The sequence below is a fragment of the Alligator sinensis genome, unplaced genomic scaffold (genome assembly GCF_000455745.1).
Source record: "Alligator sinensis unplaced genomic scaffold, ASM45574v1 scaffold76_1, whole genome shotgun sequence".
NCBI lineage: Eukaryota > Metazoa > Chordata > Crocodylia > Alligatoridae > Alligator > Alligator sinensis.
In genome coordinates, this window is record NW_005841865.1 from 2,690,827 (window position 1) to 2,713,660 (window position 22,834).

General features: G+C 46.0%; 1 protein-coding gene across 2 annotated transcripts in view; it reads right to left on the bottom strand.

Moving 5' to 3' along the window:
• Nucleotides 1–52: 52 nt before the first annotated feature.
• HNF4A (hepatocyte nuclear factor 4 alpha) overlaps nucleotides 53–22,834 on the bottom strand; it is a 28,265-nt gene continuing 5,483 nt past the window's right edge. The window contains exons 2-10 of one of the 2 annotated variants that reach the window (XM_006016679.3): nucleotides 20,330–20,504; nucleotides 18,445–18,539; nucleotides 16,249–16,355; nucleotides 10,262–10,417; nucleotides 6,287–6,374; nucleotides 5,072–5,227; nucleotides 4,497–4,733; nucleotides 3,560–3,685; nucleotides 53–2,651 (exon numbers count right to left, since the gene is read on the bottom strand). In XM_006016679.3, the coding sequence (XP_006016741.1) occupies nucleotides 2,509–2,651; nucleotides 3,560–3,685; nucleotides 4,497–4,733; nucleotides 5,072–5,227; nucleotides 6,287–6,374; nucleotides 10,262–10,417; nucleotides 16,249–16,355; nucleotides 18,445–18,539; nucleotides 20,330–20,504 (1,283 nt within the window). In that variant the 3' untranslated portion in view covers nucleotides 53–2,508. The remainder of the gene's footprint in view (nucleotides 2,652–3,559; nucleotides 3,686–4,496; nucleotides 4,734–5,071; nucleotides 5,228–6,286; nucleotides 6,375–10,261; nucleotides 10,418–16,248; nucleotides 16,356–18,444; nucleotides 18,540–20,329; nucleotides 20,505–22,834) is intronic. The other variant, XM_025191486.1, reaches the window with a different exon arrangement.

The following is a 22,834-nucleotide window of genomic DNA, read 5'->3' on the forward strand; positions in this document are numbered from 1 at the left end:
TGGCTTTAAATTCATCCTCACAGAAGAAAGAAATCCATCTGTCCGGGAAAAGTTAGAAAATATTTTTGCATTTATTTCTGGGTTTTTTTATTAATACAAACTCCAGTGAAGAAATAGTTCTCTGTTTCCATTGGAAGGCAGTAACCAGCAAAAATTAATGTACCATACTGGGGATGTCTGGCACAAACGAAACAGACGCCAAAAAAATCTTCCCCACCAACTACCTCTACTGACAGAAAAAGTGGTTGCAATTGGAAAAGACAGTCTCGTTATTAAGTTGTTCACAGTTAATTTCCTGATTATAAATAATCAACATGATTTACAGAATAATTTATAGAAAATGATTGGCTTCGTCATTGCAATAAATTACTCAGCGGAATGACACCAGGCTGGATGTACAACACAATACTTTGACACCCGCACTGCAGGGGCGAGCTGCTTCTTTTTGCATTGGCAGTCAAGGGACCAGGTCTGCAGCTGGGCTTAATTGGGATTGCTCTGATGGACACCAGCTGGAGATCAGTCCCAAGAGTTTTTGGCAGTTGTGACTCCACCACTTCTTCGTGTTCTTGCAAGGCTAAGACTCCAGAGAGATGCAATGGGGGAGGGGTCAGCAAGCACTAGTGTTTCCCCAGAAGATGACTGCAGTTCTGATGTAGAGAGCAATGGCTAGCTTATCTTCAGGAGTTTCCAGGGAACACATGCAGTACATGTACTATCCAGTCTTTTCTCATGGAAGTTTTCCATTCCAAGTGTCCCTTTCACTTCAGTCATGGTGCTGCCAAATGGGAGGGTGGAGGCTTCAGAGCAGAGCTCTACCCAGAATCCAGAGCTCTGGCAGACCTCTGTCAGTCACAGTCCTGCAGCCAACTCCCAGAAGAGGGAAATGCTCTGAAGATGAGGTCCTTTTCCAGTTTTTGCCTTAAAACCAGTGCATGGTTTTCCCTCCCATGGGGGAGAGGAATAAGTGTGGTATCAGCACCAACAGGCTTTGGTGAGCAAAAAGATAATGTAGGAATAGGGAAACTGGGGGAGCTTCCATAGGAAGGTGCAGGCTGAGAGCTAGGAGGAGCATTTGCAAGATAAAACATCTCTCTCTGGCCACTTGAGAACTTTGCTGAAAAATGTGAGGTTCCATGATTTCATTTCTGCCCTCATGTGTCTATGGTCTGTATCTTTGGGCTGTCGTGAAAAATCTATCACCTTGGCCCTTAGCATATGAATTCTGCTGGACATTTAATCATTTAGGATTGAAGACAAGCTTGAACTAAAGCCCTGGGTCTCAAACACTGGGGAAACAGCTCTCATCCAGTCTTCCTGGCTGGGGCCCTTCTCTCTTCTCTCCTTACTCTTCCCCACTTCTCTTCATACCTCTTTGCTCCATAAGTACAGGTTCTGCTTCACCCCTGTGAAAAAGTTTCTGTTTTAAGCTAACCATGTAAGTAGCAATAGAGGCCTAGCAATGCCAGGGATTGGCACTGCTCCTTGCCAGTCATCTCACTGAGGTCTGTGCAGGCTTTCAGGATGATGAATAAATACTGTCCCTCATCTCCCCCTTCCTTGAGACACTCCCTAATATCTGCTGAGCCCCCATGTCCCCACCATCATCCCAGTCCATTTAGCACCAATACTGGCATAACATAATGGCAAACTTGGTGACATTTGTCCCCTTCATTCAGTATTGTGGGAAGGAAATCATAGTGCTGGGATAATGAACCACAGCATCCCTCCAAGAAATGAAACATCTAAACGGGTAGTGACTCCTAATGGGCCAATGATGTCCCAACCCACATCAGTCACTGTGTGGACCAGGCTTTGTGTAATCATTAGTCATGGGGGTTCATTTTACCAGCATTTAAGGCAGAAGGTTATACCACAGGATTTTGTCATCCCTGAAAATATCTTCTAATGACCCCTTAGCCCTGACCCAAGGCAGTAGAGCTGTGGACAAGGCAGTAAGGCATTGGTTATTTCAGCAGTGACTGATGCAAAGCTCAGTCCTCTTCTCCTGGGACTGTGCTTTCCAGGGAATTTTTAGCTCCATTAACTTTGGCTGCGGCTTGGAACTATTTTGGGAAGCTTTAAAGAGAGCAGGCATCTCCTTTCATGCAGACGCAATGGGTTTATCTGGAGACTCATTTTTAATGTAGTCGGGTTTGCTTTGAAACAACTCCAAGGCAGTAGAGAAATGGCCAGGTGCAACCTCATAGCCAGTCAATGCAGATCTTGAGACAACCGTCAGCAGGCTTGAGGTTGGAATCTGGGCCGTCTTATTAACAATAAGAATTTCACTGAGGCTTTAACTTGCAGTTATGTAACGCTCAGCTGGCTCCTGGCACAGGCTTTGTGTAGCCCCATGAAGACAGCTTTTTGCTGTTCCAATAAACAAGTCTGTGTGCTTGTGCCCAGGAATCTATGGATGGTTCCTTTTTTCATAGTGACAGAGTCATTCGGGGGCTCTCTCCAACACAGTCTTTCTAAAACAGACTGATTTCCTTTTGCTTGATGCTAGATGACCTCTTGTTTCGTGATGGTGGGTTGAGGGATTGAGGTCGGCTGTTTTGCCACGGTCGCGATTGCCCCAGGGAGTAGCTTGTACTGTTCAGACCCTGAGCCTGCAGGTGGGGAAGGCTGGGGAGTTTCTGGTGTTGCTGAAAAAAGAAAAACTGTGTTAGAAAGACAAAGGGAGCAGGACTCTGCCGTCTCAAGGCACAACATTCAGATCCAGTGGACCAGGTTCCATACCCTCCAAGTCTTGAGTGTGGTGTTGGGTCTGGGGTTTTATATTGGGTCTCTCTGTCATTGACACAAGAAACATGCTTTACAGTGGGAAATGGCTTTTCAAGGCTTTGGGTGCTTGCCATGGCTTGGCCTGCACAGCAGGCTAGCACTGGCAGCCACAAGTAAATGTTGTCAGACTCATGGGGGAATCCACAATAAAAAAACTCAGGACCAGGGGGGCTGTCTTGTTGGTTGAGTTTAGATGTTATTTGCACATTTGAGTGTTATGCTTTGTGGGTCAAAACCAATGGTCCTAACCCAGCAATATGACATTTTGGGGGCATTTGGGGATAAGAAGAGGAGAGGGAGGTCAAGGTAGAGATGACATTCAAAGAAAGTCTGCTGGTTTTTCACAGAAGCTGTAAGGTCAAATCTATTGGGGCACAATGCCACCACCACTCAAGTTCTTGGGAGTCTTTCTACTGATTGCAGTCATTACTGACTTGGAACCTCAACTGCCAAATTAAATTAGAGCTGTTGTAAAACAGTTGCAGTCTGCTTGGGGAAGTCTTTATTGAAACAGTTACTCAACCTATTGTAATCAAGCCTATCCATCCTTTACATGCCTGTCTGTCATTTCTACACAGGAAGATCTAGCACACCCATCAACAGCATGCTTATCTTGGACTAATGTCTCTTCACAAGCTGAGAACACCATCACAATGGGTGAACCGTTTAGGTCTACAAAGTCCCTAGAATGTCTGTATACTTTTTTACTGTTCCCAATCATCCCATTTCAATTTATTCCAAACAAGTGAGGTCTCCTGGGGATACTCACACATCTGCCCATTATGCATCTGGTGAGCAGGCATCGTGTTGGCTACTATGACATTCGTCCCCAGATTCTCCTGGATCAGGTGAGGGTGCAAAGGGTGATGAGGATGAGGTGCTTCATTTGTTGAACCTGAAACCATTTCCATGTCAGTGACTGCCACCAGGACAGAGCAGGAAAGTACTTGCCCATTCCAAAGGGGAAAGACCCCCTAGTGTCAGATTTTCCCAGCCTGGCCAGGTCTTCCATGGACACCATGCTGCTCTGCATTCTGCTCTGCATTTTATCATGCTCAATGTCCTCCCAGGCCACAGGGGAAGAATTACATGCAGGAGCAGCTGCATGACAACCGTCTGCTCCAATTTGTCCCAATAAATCATTGCATTATTTCTCAACATCTAGTAGTAAATCTGGACCATGTTCTTAACCAACCATGCTGGTTTCCCTTGCTCCCATGAATCTCATAAGAAGGAGAAGAGGCACCAGTTAAATAGCTGGCCTGCATGTCTAATACTTTGAATGTGCAGAGGTCAGGGAGGCAGCTTGTTATTCCTCTAGCAACTGTTTCCTCTGGAAAGCAACACCTTTGCTGTGGAGCTGTTTCCATGGAACACAGATTGCAGGAAGAAGGAGTGCGGAGGTGGCAGGAGGAAGTCAGTCTGGGTGCAGAGGGCTAAGACAGTTCAGGGGTGGCTCTGTAAACAGCTGCATAAATAAAAAGCCAATTTGGTTTCAGAAGAATGGAGCACTTTCCTATTATTATCAAGCATATGGCATATTAAAAAGCTGTAAGTGGGGATCATTACAGCTCACTCCAGCTCAGGGCTCTGAATCTGGACAGATGACCTGGTGGATCTGAGCACAGGTCTGGGAGCCAGTCTGGAGGCTGACTGACAATGACCATTTGCAAACTACCTTGTAGAAGCTGAGGGCTGATACTCACCCCCCAGCAGCATCTCCTGCAGCAGGTTGTCGATCTTGGCCATGCCGAAGAGCTTGACAAACTGGATCTGCTCTATCATTTGCCAGGTGATGCTCTGCAGGGTGGGAAGCAGGAGAAGCAGCTCGCCGAAGCGGCCCCGCGAGTCGTACTGCCGGTCATTGATGTAATCCTCCAAGCTGACCTGCACCTGATACCGCATTCTCTTGATCTTAGTGGGGTCGCTCAGCCCTTTGGCGTCTATAACAAACCATGAAACAAGGAGCTGCATGCTGTTTTCTAGGAGTTTTGGGAAATGGTCCCTGGGCTCAGCTTGGCCTCTGACTCATGCACCCTGACATGGTAGACCTACGGTTCTTCTCTAGGGCTTATCTCTCCCAGCATCTATGTTTCACATAGCTTGGGGGAGGAAAGCACTTATATTTCTATTATTCCATATCCCTGCATCAGGTAGAGCAGATTTGGAGCTGCTGGCTTATGTGAGTGAGGACAGAAACTGGCTGCCCTTGCCTGGTTGTTGCAAGATTTGGAAAGAGCAGGCCATTTCTGATGGCTAATTCTTGAAGGCTTGTTCATACCTGGGTCAAAGAAGATGATGGCTTTCAAGCAGGCATATTCATTGTCATCGATCTGCAGCTCTTGGAATGGCAGAACCAGTTCATCGAGGATGCGGATGGCCACGCGGCTCACCTCCACCAGCTCTGGGCAATTCCTCGGAATGATATGGTCATTTCCTTTAGAAAAACAAAATATGTCAATGGCCTTCTCTGCTCATATGCAAACTAGCAGTAAAAGGGATACGTGCTCCTCAGACCTTACATTCATCAAGATTTATAAAGTTTACCATGGCTTCACAAATTGATATCCAAATACCAGTACTAAGCCTGGGGTTAAATGTGTGTAAGAAGAGATGCATCATTATGGCCTCTGGAATTAAGAGGCCGATTAAGACCTCAAGAACCCTGAGTCTGCTGCTAGCATGTCAAAGTTGATAACATTTTCCCATCTAGCTTTTATTTGTATGCTTCCTGCTGGCATTGAGACATCAGAAGACTAGACTTCTAATAAACTTTCCAGGAATATCCTCTGATTGCTAGTATTGCTGAAGCCCACATCTGCACTGATCTTCTCATTCTGGCTACCTAGACTGAAGGTACAACATGCTACAGTTGTATCTCTGTTTAAACAAGAAGATAGACCCTAAGGCATTTTTGTACCATTCTGCAAGTGTCAAGGGGCCTTAATTTGTTTGTTAATGATGTGGGCCTTTTAACACTGCAAGGTGGTATCACAAATATGAATGTGAACCAAGACCCTGGACTCTAAGGGTATATCCACAATCCAGTCTGTCCGAGCTCTCACTCCCATGCACAGACACCAACTGGAACATACAGCAGTGAGTTCACTCTGGGAATGTCCATCCCAGCCCTCCTGAGACTGTCATCCCTGATGTATTTGAGAGTGGCCATTGGGGATTCTTTCAGAGTGTCTTTCCCACTGCATTCCCAGTGCCTCTAAGCAGGAGTGGTAGGGAGAGAACTGGCAGATGCATCCCCACTAGGACCCAATGGGTATGCAGTTTACACACATTGTCAAGAACTGACTGAACACCTGGACTGTGTTGGGCTCTCTGAAGTGTAAGATAATTCTGATCCAATAGGCCATTCACCAAAAATGTGACAGGGCAAAATAAAGTACCCTCCCTCTTCTAAAGCAGAAACAGAAAACTCATGGGTCAGTGAATGTGCTTCGTTGGGGGACTCATCAGTGTTACAGCAGAGAGGAGCATTTACCTAATAACAAGACATCTTTGAAGACCATCGACCTCTTGGCAGCTCCCAGGAGTAGGTGTTCTCCTGCATGTGCCCGCAGCAATGCCACCTGGAAGGACAGGGACATTTGGGTATTAGTGGGAGAATATGGATGGAGCAAATACTTTCATTCATAAGCAGAGAATAAAAAAAGCATGCCCACTTCTGTACTGCATGGTTATATCTGCAGTGGGAGTTGGATTCTTGCTCCTGCTAGTGCTGGGGCTTAAAAGAGGGAGGTCTAAAATGTATCTCAGCAATTCCAACTCTGCGCAAGTGTCCAAAGCATGAAACCTGAAAGGCATTTGACCTGAAAGCATCAGAAATTCCAAAACACAAAGCACTGGGACGAACTATATATGTCAAAACAGCAACAAGCCAGACTGTCCCCCATCCCAGTCCAGAACATTGCAGCAGCCAACCAGTAATCTCAATGCACTGACAGTGGCAAAAGTAAAGCAGACTCTTACCAAGTGCAGAAACAGTAGCCAGCGCTTACAGGTGGAAAATGGGAGAGGTACAATGCTTGTTTAAACCTAGAGGAGCAACTGTGCATCTAGTGTAACCAAGCAAAGACAGAAACAGAGGCACTGTCCATTCCACTGTTCCAAGGGCAAGATGATGGTCAGGACTTATCACAATGTCTCATTAGAATGTGATCAGGAGAAACTGTGACTGACTTGGGTGACAGGAGAAAGACTGGGGCTTTCTCAGCCAGTTGCTGGGCTCCAAGGGAAAATGCTGACAAACAAGAACACCAGGGTCCTGTGCCCAAAGAGCAAGTAACTCAGCCTGGATAGGTCAACCCTGTTTCTTAAGAGTTTCTCAAGGGCTCTTTTTCTTTCTTACACTCAGCAACCCTTATTCAGGTGTCTTACCACCAAAATCACGTTGAACTGAATGGAACCAAACACGTATGTAGAAGCAGCACCCAGTGTATTCATGCAAGGGGAAAGGGCCATTTCCTTTGCCCATGCTTCCTCACAAAAGAGGAGGATAATTTCTGTGTCAGGCCCTAAGTCCCAACACCAGGTGGGGATCAGACTTCTATCTCTTGTTCCCCTTGTTGCAATGGACATTTGGGACCAATGAAGGCAAAGGGATGTTTTTCTGCCCTGCCGTTAATGATTGAAGTATTTCATTTTACACCCTTCAGTGATTCTGGGGAATGTTCTGAATCTTTTGCTCTACTTCTGTTAAAAATTTCAAAGATTTTTGTGGAAACAAAGGTTAAAGATTGGACAATGTGACATGGCTGCTTCTTAATGGGCAGCCAGGAACCTCCACTGAAGAAAACAACCATTAAACATTAACGGAGATATTTGGAAGAGTGTGTCCTGATGGGGATGATCCAACCACTATGTGCAGAACAAACAGATGGAGAAAAAGGGACTGCAGAGATTGAACCCAAGGAGGAGGGACATATCACCATTTTTCAACATGCTATCTCTCTCAGCATCAGACAAATCCAAGACAAGTCTTGCCCTACCATAAATGTCAAGAGGATGCAAGCTGGGTAGAACAAAGCTCTGATTAGGAAAGATGCTGACACTTAAGGGACGGATTTGCAAAGCAGAGCTGGTAGAAGGGCCTTGTGCAAATACATGGAACAGAGGCTCCTGTTAAAGGCTGTGCGAGCTCATGGTACTGAGCAGCCTTTGGTTCTACAGCAGAGAGCAACTGAGGGCAAAAGCACCTGGTTGCTGTGTGAAACTGCAGCTCCCAGTAGCTGCTAGTGCTGCTTGGAAACTGGAATTTCTGGTCTGCTGGAAATTCAAAATTAAAAAAACATTATTCCCTAATTGGAACCAAATGTCAGAATTTTGAAATGTCCTGCTCACCACAAATTTAACATTATTCACTTCAGAATTCTTGATATGTTTCATTTGTATAATATCCAAGTGTGTCATTAATGGCAAAACATGTTTTAATATCACAAGAATATTTTCATTTGGGCTTTTGTATTTTAAAAATACCCAATACATACCAATGGGAATTAAGATTAATATTACAAATGCATCTTCATATACTACAAAAGTTGACACGGACAGAATGAATCAGTGTGATGATGGCAAAACACAATGCCTTTGCCTTACAAAAATAAAGGTACTTTAACATGATCAAGATAAAAAAATCAAAGTATTTGTGGATTTTTCTTGCTGTGGAAAGTGTCAGTGAAATGGACACCTTCCCAGAATGGATTTTGATTTCCGCAAAATTGCTTTTCCCAATAGGGAACTGTTCCAATGCAAATTGTTTCACCAGCTCTTGAAAATCCTCTGTAATTGGCTCACAAGCATTTTTGCCCATTCAGGCTCCTGGCCTCACTGGCATGTCTGCACACAGGCTCACACACACACTCTTCAGCTTGTGGACTCCAACACAGTAGCATGACTTCTTTTTTCCTTGTGACAAGGTATTTAGGAGACTCCATAGATTTATTGGGATCTGAGATGCACTGCTGCTGTTGCCTCAAACTTGCAACCTCTGAGCTGTCAACCATGCGCCTTAGCACCCACACCACCCCAGAAGGGGCGACTGGGGTAGGGAGCATGACAGAGGAGCCAGGGAGCAGTTACTAACATGATGGGTCTTGTCAGCAATGATCCAGGGATCATGCAAATAAGTACCCCTTGCTGTGAATATGGTAGACAGACAAGCTGGCTCTTGCTTGCTTCCTCTCCAAAGAATTCCCACTGGCAAGCTTGTAATAAGGGCCCACAGACACACTGCTATAGATTCTACAGCACACAGAGCGGGCCCTGCAGTAGGCTTTCCAAGTGACAAGGCTTTCCAAGTGACAAGGAAAGACTTGGTGAATTCAGTAGTACATCCAGCCCTCTCTATGGTGCAGCCTGTTTGCTGCATAAATTTAATCTACCATGGGAGTCCATTTTGTTTACTATAATTTCTAAATGTATTTGCCTTAGGAGCTTAGCAAACTGCGTATTACTGTCAGCAGTTCAAAGCTTCTATGCAAATTGCAAGAGGTGGGCACATTCCTAAAGGCTATAAAACATGTTGACTTCCCAGTGAGATGCAGCTTGGGTGGGTTTTTTTTGAGTAGCTATCCTATTTTCTCAGTACGATACAAGCTCCCTCCAGACCCAGAAATCACTAGACTGGACACCAATCTTGGCTTTAAATCATCCTTTCTAGACGTGTGAACAAAAAGTAATTGAATGTGAAACCATCCCCCCCCCCACCCCCCGGCCCCAGTGCAGGCACCCTGCAAAACCCAAACTTCATGGGCACACAGTTTGAGAGTATACATATATAATGGGGTATGTGTGCACACAGCTTTGCCATGTTTGCAATGGTTTCTTGCATTACTGAGGCTGCTTTAGATTTTAGAACTAACAGAGGCAATTAAAAGTACTCTGTAAGTAAGGGCAGAGGCAAATGCCACTCTAAAATTCTCTTTATAATGCAAATATGGTATATTTGTAATTTTTAACCCTACACAGAGATATTGTTATTGGTCTGGGAACTTAAGTCCCTTTGTATTATAATTAATTTCCTATCAATAAAATGAACATAGATACCAAGAAACCAACAGGGTGAGATCCTGAGAGAGGTTTTTTAACTTAAGCAATAATAAGTCTAATTATCCTAAGTGTGTATATATATGTATACACACAAGATTTCAAGTGTTTGAAATGCTGCACTAATATTAACTGATTAATAAATAATTGACTCATGCCAATGCAAAATGTACGCATTAATGTGTCTCATTTGATTTCACTGTTATCACTTTTGTGCACTCAGACTGATTAACTGTCCCAGGAAATAGTCAGCCCTAGTATTGTATGTATGCAGCTCTTCAATCTGCTTCTGCAGTCATGATAACTGAGTGAACAATGTGCACTCTCTCTGAAGACCTGGGCTATTCTCTCCTTTTGGCTATATACTGACCTTGACAAAAAGATCTAGGAGAGGTCAAAAGGCAGCACCAACCTGATCATCCAGGGGCAGCTCACAGAATGCTGGGATGTACTTTGCCCACTCCACCAGCACCAGCAGCTGCTGCTTCATCGATTCACATACATCTGCGATGTTAGCGATCTTCTTCCCTCGGATATCTCCATTGATCACAGAAACTGGTGATGATATCTGCAAGGATAAGAGAGGACTTACAGAGGACCTTCATATTTCAGAGTTGAAGGGGCCAGAGCTAAGGAAGTCCAAGAACCTAGGAAGGCTCATGAAAGGTGGGATCAGGAGATATAATGTTGATGAGATGGGCATCTTTCACCTACAACACCCAAAAGCCAAAAGCACTGATTTCATTATATATATGAACTCTGTTTGCTTACAGACCTGCAAAAATTAGTGCTGGTTAAACCTGAAAAGCTTCAGAGCTTTTCTTCAGAGAAGCCCCCAGATACTCATCTGTTGATCTCCATGTTGTGGGGAATTGAATGTGCACTGGAAACTGTACTGAATGTCACTAAGCTTCTAGGCTAGGGACAGTATAAGTGATCAGAAACCAGTTCAAACCCGTAACACAACAGAAGTTCAGTGCATATAAACCACTTTCAAAATGGCCAAAACTAATTTAAGATAAATCTGGATGGATGTAGTATCAGATTTATAGGTTTAATCAGTTTATTGAACTTCTGTCCCAGATCCCCTCCAGATTCAAGTTAACTCATAGTCCCCCAGCATCCCAGGATGCTTTGCACCTCCCCTGCAAACCCCCCCAGCCCTTGCAGGGTTGGGTGAGCTAGCCTTGGCCCAAGCTGTCTGTTCCAGATGAGCGGGGAGCCATGCTCTAACACCCCACAGCTTCTGGCCTGGGGCACTGCAGGCATGTGGCTACATTTCTGGAATCTAAAGTGAATGTCTGTTCATTTGCTTATCAGCTCAATCCACACAGCTCAGACTAACCTGTGAAGATTGAATCAACTCAGCCTTGGGCTTTTTGACTGTCTGTACTTAGCCCTAATGCCTGCATGTTTCACTTTTCATGATCCTTCCTGTATAAAAAAGCCACAGAAGATATATGGGGTGGAGTAGGATGGGTGGTAGAACAGGGAAGAACATTAATGGAATAAAGGAAAAAATAAAACTGAAAGTTATTTCAATTTTGCCAACTTTGAAACTGACCCAGTCACTAGGTTTTGGGGGTGGTGAGGGGAGAGGAGGCTATTTGTAATGTGTCACAAATGTTTCAGTCAGTTTTTTTTAATTGAAAACAGTATTGGATCACTTTTTAACATTGTTCTCTGATTTTTTAGTGTCAGTCTACTGAAGAACTGAGCTTTTACTAGATCAAGGTTTTAGGTGCTGGTTTGAATAATAAGTGTAAGTAAATTGGGACTGGAGAACTACCCTGCCACACCTCTGTTCCCAGTAACCGTGGCTGTCACTCTTCTGCCTCTGCCTGGCTTTTGTCACTGATGTGTGTAATACTGAAGAGACTCATTGTTTCTTCCTCATGCTGGCATAAGTCAGGGGTCTCTTCATTGGAGTCTGCTCCCCACAGTTGCAAATCAGAAGCATTTTAGGCCCTGTTTTGTAAGACTATATGGGCGCCAGTGTGCCCATGAGAGTGGTCTGTTGCCTAACTTGCATGTGCAACCATTGTGATTGGCAAGGCAAACCAGGCCATTTCACTTGCAAAATGGCAGGCCTGTCCAGCCTGCGTGTGTAGTGACTGGATTGTCGCCCAAAGCCTCAGTCCATATCCATATAACCAAGGTGCAGGCATGCATGCATATTTTGTATACAGAGCTGCACGCCCAGCTAATTTGAAAATCTGCCCCTAATCACCAGTTTATCCTCATGCTTCTGTGAGCGATTAACCAACCCTATCACTCCCCTCCTTCTGCCCTCTCTTGCCCCATTCAGCATTGGTTATTTCCGTCCTGTTCTTCCCAGCACTTTCACTTCAGGCCCTGTCTCCCTTGTTCACAAAATTGCCTCACTGAGGAAATGTAGTTCAAAAGCCACCTACAGGGTTTTTTTTGTTTTTTTTTAAAAATATTCCCCCCCCCCCACCCCAGGTTCATTTCCTGGAACCTCTCCAGATCTGGAGCTGTTATTGAATAAATAAGATTGTAAAAATCTCCCTGTGTATTACCCTAATCAGGGAGGCCGGAAGGCTTAGCAAATAAATACAGACCTGAGATCTCAGAGAACAGGGCTCCTCAGCAGTATCTTAGTCTAATTAGCCAGGAACATAGAAATTACCAATTAGTAGGCTGGATCATTTAACAAGCCTACATGTACTCTGCCAGAGTGGATTTCTTGGCAACTGCTGGTGGCTGACTCAACACTTGTATATCATGCTCTTGCAGAACCCACAGTCTTATAGTAAAACAAGCCAATTGCCTGTCAGGAATGACAGTGCGGGGGAGAGCATGCAGGGATGGAGCCCTGTGCCCCCCCATCCGGGCCTGCTCCCCCTTTACTTCCTGCTGCATGGGGTCCAGGCCCGCTCCACACTGCAGCGGTGGGGGGAAGGGAGGACTGGGCCCAGGCCGGATGTGGGGGAGGACCGGGCTTCAGGGTGGAGAGAAGCTGGCCCGCCACAGCAGGGGAATGGGAGGAGTGGGCTCGGAGCTGACAGCGGGGAGGAGGCCCACTTTGGGGAGGGGGGGAGCAGTCGGCCCAGCCTGACAGGGCAGCAGCTGGGGCAGGGGAGGAGTGAGCCTCCCCCCAGCTCAGGTCCACTCCTCCCCCACCCTGCCTGCTCCCCCCGGTCTGCTCCGAGCCCGCTCCTCCCGTTCCCCTTCTGCCCCCAGGTTGGCCCAGGCCCGCTGTTCCCCTGCCACGGCAGGCTGGAGTCTCCCCTGGCTCAGGCTTGGTTCTCCTCCTGCCCCACGCATGGGGCCCAGGCCCACTCCTCCCCTCCCCCCTACTGCCGCGGCATGCCCGCTATTCCCCCAACCCGCGTTGGGCCCCCCCCCCCCCCCCACTGCGTCCTGCAGTGATGATGGAAGCGGGGGGGCAGGCCGAGGCCAGAGCCGTGCCCTTGCTCACTCCCCACAGCATCCCGACCCCACCTGCCCCTCTGCCACGGCCGCCATCACCTGCAAGTGTTGCTGGCCTCGCCCTGCCACCCTTCCGTCTGCTCTGTTGCTCCCGCCTCCAAGGAGGAGGGCGGGGCATATGCAGGCCTTGCCCTCCCCTCCGTCCCCTGTGTCCCCACCATCATGGCGGTGCTCCACTGCCGCCAGCTCCTGTTCGAATGCTTGTTTGCACCCTGATTGGCTGACAAACAGCCAATCAGAGCATGAATAAAGTGTTACGGACAGACAGACAATCAGACAGACTTAGCCTTTTATAATATTAGAATGCTGCTCCCTCGCAAGCCTGGTGACCAGAGCACCCGCTGTCTCACTTTGTAGTAAGAGCACAATCGTTAGTTTTATAGAGGCCATAAGTGTGCTACGAGCCTTGCATAAAAAGACAAGGGCCAAGATTTTTCAACAGTCATTCCTTGGTAGAGATTCCCCTCTGGACACTGCCCAGGCTGCTATGTTTGGGTCTCACCATAGTGAGCTTGTCTGATCTTAAACGTCCCTTGAACTAAATAGGCTGCTGCACAGGCTCTTTCCTGGGCTTGTTTTACATAGACTCTCTGGGCGTGTCTACACCTGCCCCTGACTGCACAGTCAGTACAGTGCAGTCATTTAGTACTTGCCTTACCCATCGGTACTGCGCAGTCCAGGCGGCTCACAGGTCATTTTTGACCCTACTGTGCATTAGCAATGAGCTATTGCGCAGTAGTGGCAGCATCATGGTTAGTACCTGCTAGTACTATGTCACCATAGCGACGAGCTATGTCACCGTAGCACATTGCTACAGCGATGTAGCGTCTCATGTAGATGCACCTTTATCTCTTCGTGGCATTTCCTCATAAGATGTCTCTTATCACTTCATGGCATTTAAGTCTCATGGTCCAGAGACTTAAATGCCTAGACACCCAATAATTGAAGAACACATTTCCCCAGCACTCCAGCCTCAGGCACTCTGGGTTTTCAATTCGCTTGTCCAGGGACATGTGATGGTTGGAGCAAACTGAAACACAGACCTAGTGAGGAGTCCAAAAGCCTCTTTGATTTAGCAAGGACTGTACAGGCAAGATAATAACCACTGGGCAAGATAATAACCACAAGCACACATTTCCCTGCCTTGGTTCCCTCAAGTCAGATTCTCTGAGGAGTCTCCCTCCTTGAGTCTCTCCTGTGAAGCATTTTTCTTTGTTCCTTAGCCAGTCACATAATTAAAACAGGCCACACAGATGGGAATGAATGACCCTCTTTTCTTTTCTCCAGTCCAAACTTCCCATATCCTAACGAGTGTCTCTGAGTTTCCCATCCCTCAGACGTTGGGGTTTTGAAGACCTGGAGTTAACATTTGCTCTCTTTCTTCTGTTTCTGGGGAAATTCCAGTGCTTCCACTCCCTTCCCTGCAGAGGAGCTTGGTTGGATTGATTTCTCTGGGCCTCAGCCATCCCACTGTCCTAACTTGCTCCCACCTGGAATGGGAGCCATCAAAGTTTAATGACCTTCCATTGCCCCTGGCTTGAGAGACACATGACACAGGCCCAACAGGATGTAGCTGGCTGAGGCATGCAGCAATGCAGCAATTCCAGAGCCTCAGCCAGAATTCTTAAGCTTTATAGATCAATTCCCCAAATTTTCACACCCAGGATTTGGGGAGTCACATTTTTTGTCTGAGCACCCAAGCCTTGAAAATCAGCTGTCTCCATGGAGGCATCTGAAAACAGAGACGCCCCAAATTGCTAGCCACAACAGGAACTCAGGCCTGCAATATTCTGAGTGCCCTGGCCTTCTGAGTGCCTTCCACTCCATTTGATGTCAGCAAAGCCCAGCACTTCACTGGGTCAACACCTACAGCTTGGATAGGCTTTAATGATCTCATTAGGTTTTTCTTTTTCTCACCTTTACTACTTTGCAAGGGCTTTGACAGTTGTCACCTTCCAGGAGGGCTTTGAATGATGTACGGAAGGTGGTTTGATATGCAGTTTTTGAAAGAACATTACAAGGATAAGAAGCACCAAGGAATGAGATGCCATGATGCCTATCAGAGGAAAGAGAGGGGGGAAACAGGCTGGCACTGTTGGTAGAGCAGAGAGAGGAAAGTTGGTGGTGAGGTCTGAGATGGGCTTCATGATGCATGGTCTTGAACAAAGGCTTCCCTTGTATTCCACTACTGGTGAATTGAAGGACTATCTTATATTATGCCATTGGATGTAGGGCCATGTGGGTAGATACTGCCAATGCTTTAAGCCCAGGCTGCCTTGGTTAGAAAGGAGACTGGATGGGAAATTCTCTGAGCTGAAAGCCTGATAGAGCCCCCCCAAGTGTTTGCCTGTCTTGGAAGCCTTGGTTTCAGTTCTCCCCAAACAATGTCAGTTTTTAAGCTGTGCATATTTATTCAAATTCTTAAACAAATTTGCTTCCTCTTTTTTTGGGTCCCTTTCTGCAAATATTTCTGTATATAACTTTCCTGGCAGGATGTTTGTGGAAACAGAGGAATTTTACACAAACCCAGGAAAGAATATTTGCATAAAGCAAAACCTTTAAATTCATAATTATACCAGAAGAATTTACATCAGAAACCTGAATCTGAGAGTTATTCTTGTCCAGTCAGGAAGTGGAAACACAACATGTGACCTGAGGACCAGCTCCTCATCTATCATAAATTGACACAGTTCATTTGACTTCAGTGAAGCTCTACCAGTTCACTTCAACAAAGGTCCTGCCTTTATGTGTCCGATCAAAGCAGCTGAAATTTCAAGCACTTCAAGGGAAGATTTCAAGTAAAAAATGCTTTTGAAAACATGGTGTTTAGTTTGCAAATCTGTCATCAAAAGAGGAAAAAAAAGGGAAAGACCACAGGATCAATGAATCTACTGAGCACTTTGCCGCAGAAACATTCTCTGTAGTCAGATGGAAAAGAGGTATTACCTGTTGTGCAAGGACTTCTGCCTGCAGTAGGACATTGATGGAAGGCAGGCTGCTGTCTTCATAACTGGACCTCCGGGTGCTGATTCGATCACGTTCATTTTGCACAGCTGCAAGAAAGTATTTTGGCTCAACCACTACTCATGAATGGACATATGCACCAAATACAGTCACACCCATTTGGTATTCCCTCTACACAATAAATGATCAGCTTTCATATGCCATGGTTTTGCTGCTATAGAGTGCAGTGTGGGAAGAAAGCTAGGATGCAGGTGTATCTGGTTTTAGACATTAAACATAGGGAGCCTGACTTGCCTAAATTTGGTGCCTGATTCAACATTTGGGATCTTCTGAGTGCCCTAATACAGCAAAGGCTGCAGTTGAAGCAATAATGCTGATATGGTGAATGCAAGAGCCTGCTGAGCAGTACTTGTGCTGTTTATAACCCGCAGTAGTCAACTCAGGGTGGGCAACATACAGTCATCCAAACAATCTGCTCTACAACGGTATCGATCTACTCCAGAGCCAATTGCAACAATCTCCCCATGAAACTGGTGGCTCCTTGGATTTGTATTTTCTGAATATATCATACAGCTTGATAAAAAGCAATAACTAGCCAGCGCTAAAAAAAAAGCCCTGCAGTCAGCGGCTGTAAATAGGAGTTCTCAAGGTTACGCTGTTCGTTATCAGTGGCAGGGGCCCCAGGTTCAGTCACGCCATGATGTTTTCCAAATGTTTGTTCAGTATTAGCTGGTCATGGACCTAATGTAACTTCTATTGAATATTAACAGACACCAGCAGAGCTTTAAACACAAGATGAGTATGTTTGAAAGAGAGAGGATTCCTCTGTTCTTCAGGAAAACTTAAGCCAAGTTTTTCAGGAAAAAAAACTAAAGGTTTTAGTCATGCCTGGTTCCCGTTGTATGGCAAGAAATGTTCATCAGGTAAGGGAGGCTAGAGGTGTTCTAGAAGGGCTGACTTCCTACTGCAGTGGTGTGAGATGTTGTGTGTCATTTACTTTCAAATGTATGGAAGGTTTTTTATCCTAAGGGCTTGGCATCGAGAGGAACATATCCTGGGATCAGGAAAATTTGGGGCTTAAGGTATGTACTCAAGAACAACAGGGCCAAACCCACCCCCAGTCTACTCACTGACTCAGTGGGAGAAAGATTTGTTGCATAGACATTATCTGAACTATAACAGATGAATCCAGGCTCACTGTGGCTACTGTATGATATGGGAAACACTGCAAAGGCCTTGACAGCAGATGTACAAGGAGGCTTGTGGAATGACTTGCAAGGCCTTGGTGATGGTAGGTGATGGCGGTGCATAACAGTGGGTATTTTAATGACTGTTCAAACATTTTATCTGTGGTGAAATATCACCAGTTTCCACCATAGTCTTTACCAGAGGTGGAAATGCACTGTTCTGGTATGGAGAGATTTCACCATTGCCAATGCATAGGACAGACCTCTGCAACCCTCAAGAGTGAAATGGGATGCTTATGCTTTTTGCTGGCCTCCTCTAGACAGGGGTGCATTTTACCCCATACTGAGTTTCTTCCTCTGGGTGTCAAAGAAAATTTTGACCAAAATTAATAAAATTGTGCTGCTTTCTAGTCAGCTTCTGCAGTGCAATTCTGCTTGTGTACAAATTACCTGATCATATGCTTTTAATGTAAAAGCCACCAGCACTTCCTTAGGATAAAAAGTATCATAGGCAATTCACTCAAGTGGCCTTTATCTAAAATAGGTCTTTGCAGTAGTTCCCTTGGTGAAGAAGGAATAAAGAATATTGTAACTTCGCTGCTACGGAAAAAAAATCGTCAGTCAAAGCTTTGAAACATCTAAATGTCTTCTCCTCCAAACTGAGCCCTCACATCGCATGATCAGCAGAGCAGGTTCACTGTAAGGGCAAAGGGCATAGTGACTCACCTCAGAAAGAAGCAGCCACAAAAAGCTACGGAGGCCTTCTCTACATGGGGAAAGTTGTGCTATTTATACCAGCGTAGTATGTAGGGTGTGTGTGTATCTGTGGGTCCAGGTGACATGTCAGGAGGTGGGGCAAAGTAGTAGTCAAACCAGTAGCATAACTGACTTTATGGGATGTCAGTGGGTGATATAAGAATGGAGAGGTTTCCTAGTGACAAAGCCATCCCAAGCTGACTGTAAGTCATAAAATAACTGAGTAACGACGCACCTTCCTTCTTCATTCCCGCTCGAAAGCACTTCTTAAGCCTGCAGTATCGACACTGGTTTCTTTTGTCTTTGTCTACAACACACTGTCTGTTAAACCTGGAAAGGTGAGAGAGATGTCAGTGGCAACAACCCAAAGAAAAACAACAGAGCAGAAACACAGATGCCCTGGCCTGAGAAGGGAATATTAAAATCTGGCACTTCCATGGTCACTTTGCATCTGTTAGTTTCTCAACAGATTAAACAGGAATTATTCCATGTGGGGTGGCACAGGGCAGCTAAGGGATTTGGACACACAATCCCTATTATTTTCATGTCTCCCTAGCAGTGTCAAAAATAGATATCACTGGCTCAGAGTCTGTCACTGTCACTCCCATGCTGCTAAGTGGGATGGGGATCCCAGGTAGAACCAGCTAGATAGGAGCCAGATCCCGGTGACTGGAGTGGTCCTTTGTTATTTTGTACCCAGAACTCTAAGCAATAATAAATGGACTCCATTTGGACTGTCACACCTTGACCTTAAATAAGAGCAGTGCTTGCAGCCTTGTTGTGTACTTGTGCTTAGAGGTATTGTGCAATCCTCAAGCACATGGAGCTTCCTGGAAGCTTACTGGTGTCACACTCCAAGCTGTCCTTCCTACAACTCCTGTTCTAACCTGTGGATTATTATGGAAAGCGTTATTATGGAAAAGGAATCATTGCACTACACCATATGCTCTTACATTGCACACCACAGTTAGGCATCTTGACTCCTAATCCTTTTCTGACCTCTAGATAACACAGAACAAAACTATAGAGCTGCCTTCCAGTATCACCATCAGTCTTCACTGGGTAAAATCATTGCAGCTTCTGCCACACTGCTATACCTACATCCATGACTCCCAAAGGCAAACACTCCCTTGTCTCTTTTCTTTATGGCAATGTCAATAGCAGTTTGCGTACAGAGTTTATTCGGAATTTGACATGTTCTCTATTTAATTTTAAGCTGGCTGGTCAAGTCTGGTTAAACATGGGGCATGTGAGCTGCCACAAGGGGATAGTATCCTTACCACGTAGATTACTTTAGCTTTTGAAAAGCCTGGTTTTATAGAGCTTTTTTAAAACCCTAGGCCAAGATATTTCAAGATGGGTACCTAACAGCAGTCTAGGTCTATGGCTAGGCATCTATATAAGCTGCCTCATTTCCAAAACAGTCTCACTAAGATCAGGAGGAGCTTCTGTGTGTTTAGCTAATTGGAAAATCAGGACATTAAATATGGATTTAGGAGCCTAACATTAGGTATCTATTTTTAAAAAAAAATCTAGATGGAGGCTTCAAGTTACACTGCAAATTCCACTTCCATCTTAGCTTTCTTTCTGTCTCCCAGATTTCAGATCTGTGTTGTTAAATCCATCCCCCTGTAATGAGATCTTGGGTAGAACTGACAAAAGCAATGAAGCAGATCACTTTCAAAACTCACATAAACTCTTAGGAGCTGAAGAACCGTTGATTTTTAATGAGACTTAAGTTCCCAAGGCCAAGCTGCACAAAGGTGTTTCAGTGATATAGATTCCATGCTTGGGAGGTTTGGGGGCCAGTGCCAAAGTTGCTTTTGAAAATGGGTTTAGCATGAAACCTGCATCTCAGGCTAGAGATCTTGAGTATGCTCCTGGGTGTAGGCACCTTCCTACACACCTTGCTTGACAGTGACTGGGGCAGGGCTACCTGAAACTATTCTTAAGTGACCCCTTGAAGACCAGAGTAGTGTCTCCAGCCCTCTTCTGCTGGAGGGAGAAATGGAGTAGAAAGAGAGAGCAGGGGAAAGTGAACCTAAGGTCTGTGGACTTTTCAGTTATATTCTTATTAGCCCCAGTAAAGCCTCTGACAGTAGGGCATCCTCCATCCATACCTGCAGGAGTACATGTGGTTCTTCCTGACGCTTCTCCTGAAGAAGCCTTTGCAGCCATCGCAGCTAGAAGCGCCGTAATGCTTCCCTGTGGCACGGTCCCCACAGATGGCACACAGTGCACTCACCCCGATGCTGTTGGAGGCATTAAGGTTGGTTGTTTCTGATGGAGACGTGTCTGTTTTGGGGAAGGAAAAAGGGAGGAAGTCAGTGAAAAGTCACAGCAGCTGCTCTTTACTTAAGAGGGGTGGTGGCAAGAGGTCACCAGCAGGACCTCATAGTGTGTGCATTCTCTTTCTCTTGCACACACACGCACAGCAGATTCCAAATACCAAGGTCTTGCCACAGATATGCACAGTTAGTGCCATTGGGTTCTTTGAAAATCAGGCCTGTAGCTCAATATTTTCTCATTAAGCTAGACACTCAAGCTGATTCTCTTAAGTCAGGGGCAGGCAATTATTTTGCGCGGAGGACAGCTTACTGAATTTTGGCAAGCTATCGAGGGCCGCATGATAGGCAGTCAGGGGCAGATAAATATTGATTTTCTAAATTTTTTAGGGGCCCTGCAGGTTGGATAGAATGGCCTCTAAGCACCTGGCCCCCAGGCCACATTTTGCCCACCCCTGTCTTAAGTGCTACACACCTGCATCTCTCATTGACTTCTACTTGCAATGATGGGTGCTTAGTACTACTTAAAATCAGATGGTTTATTTGGATGCCTAACATAAGTGCCTGACTTTAGGCATTCAGATGTAGAAACGTTGCCGTAAGTGTCCATAAAAGCTAAGGATCCAAAACCAGAATCCAGGCACAGAGGTCATGCTTGAAAAATTCATTCATATCGATCGCTGTGCTTCTGTTTAATGGGGGCAGCATACAAAGAGCATTGAGACCTGCTTGTGAGAGGGGTGGGCTTGCAGAGCATGATGATCATTCAAACAGTCTGAACTCCAGAGACAGCCTCAGAGAGGGGAAACCAAATTCACAGCTGACAGTGACCAGAGCCAATAATTATTTGGGATTTTCAGATTTGGGGTTTCTGTTTTGATGCACTGCCAGGACAAGCTTGGGAGACCTGTGGAAGCAAACAGGGAACCAGTGCAGAACTTGGAGCATATGTATTATGTGCTTAGTGCAGGACTCCAAATGTAATAAGGAAGCAGCTGTATTCTGCAGAAGCTGTGGTCTTCAAAGAGCCCCAGGTGGCCCTTGTCAGAGTATGTTAGAGAATTGAGATTAGGTTTGCATTTGAGAAATTAGTGGCTACCAGAGATGGGAAACCACCTTATGGGCTACTTGGTAACCCAAGGGCAGCAATTAACCCAAAAGGATCCTGAGATCCTCACTTATCTTGGAAAGTGTAGACAACCTTCCTCAAATACAGTCTCAGCCAGAAGTCTAAGTGCTTTCCCCTGTTTATGGGCCTCACGCCCAAGTCCTGGCACTGGTTTCACTTTCATGCAGATCCTGCTTTCAGTCAGATATGGGGCTAGATTGTGCCATGTTATATTCCCAGAAGCAAGGCCTCACCCACTCAGTGAGCCCTGCTGACTTCAGGCAGACTCCTCATGTGAATGACTCCTCTCCCTTCAGATGCCTCAGACCAGAAAGGCTAGGGACAGAAGTTACACATAAACCAGTTTAAGTGATCAGAAACTGTTTTAAACCTGTAACAGAATAGAAGCTCAAAATGGCTGAAACTGGTTTAAGATAAACCTGGTTGAATATAGTATCAGACTTAACTGATTTGTGTCAAACCAGTTTATGAAACTTCTGTCCCAGACCCCTTCCTGGTTCAAGTTAAATAACAGTCCCCCAGCATGCTTTCCAGCCCTGGACTGGGCTGTGCTGTCTGCTCCAGAGAGCAGGGCTGGCTCCACCCCTGTGCTCCCTAGCTGGAGCAGTGAAGGCTGGCTGACAAGGGGAGGGGCAGGGGTTGAGGGCAAGTCCCGCTGGGGATGCAGCCCAGTTCATCGGGGGAGGGAGGGACTGTCCCCAGGCAAACCCCAGCTGGGGCCAGGGGGCATTAAACATAATTTCCCATGCTCAAACTTATTGCTGGCTGCAACTGTGGACTACAAACCCCAGAGCCACCTGGAAGCAGGAAGAGGAAGTGATAAGCAACCCTGCAGAATCCTCCTGCTGTGATTCTGGACTGCAAATCCCAGAGACCTCGGGGGGAGCAGGAAGAGAAAGCAAACACACAGCCAGAGAGTTATGCTCTAGTGCTCCCTGGCTTCTGGCCTGAGCCACTGTAGGCATGTGACTGCATTTTCTGAATCAAAGGTAAATATCTGTTCCATGGGTGACTGGTGCCACCTTAGTTGGGGGCGGGGGGGGGGGGATGGGGCCCCCCCCCGCTTATCAGTCAGTGACGGGGGGGGCCCCCCCATGGCCAGTCTTGCTGAGCCGGTGGGGAGGTCCCTCCACAGCCAATCTCACTGAGGAGGGGCGTCCCCCACGGCCGATCACTGCAGCCACTTACAGAAGTGGCTATGGCTGGCACCC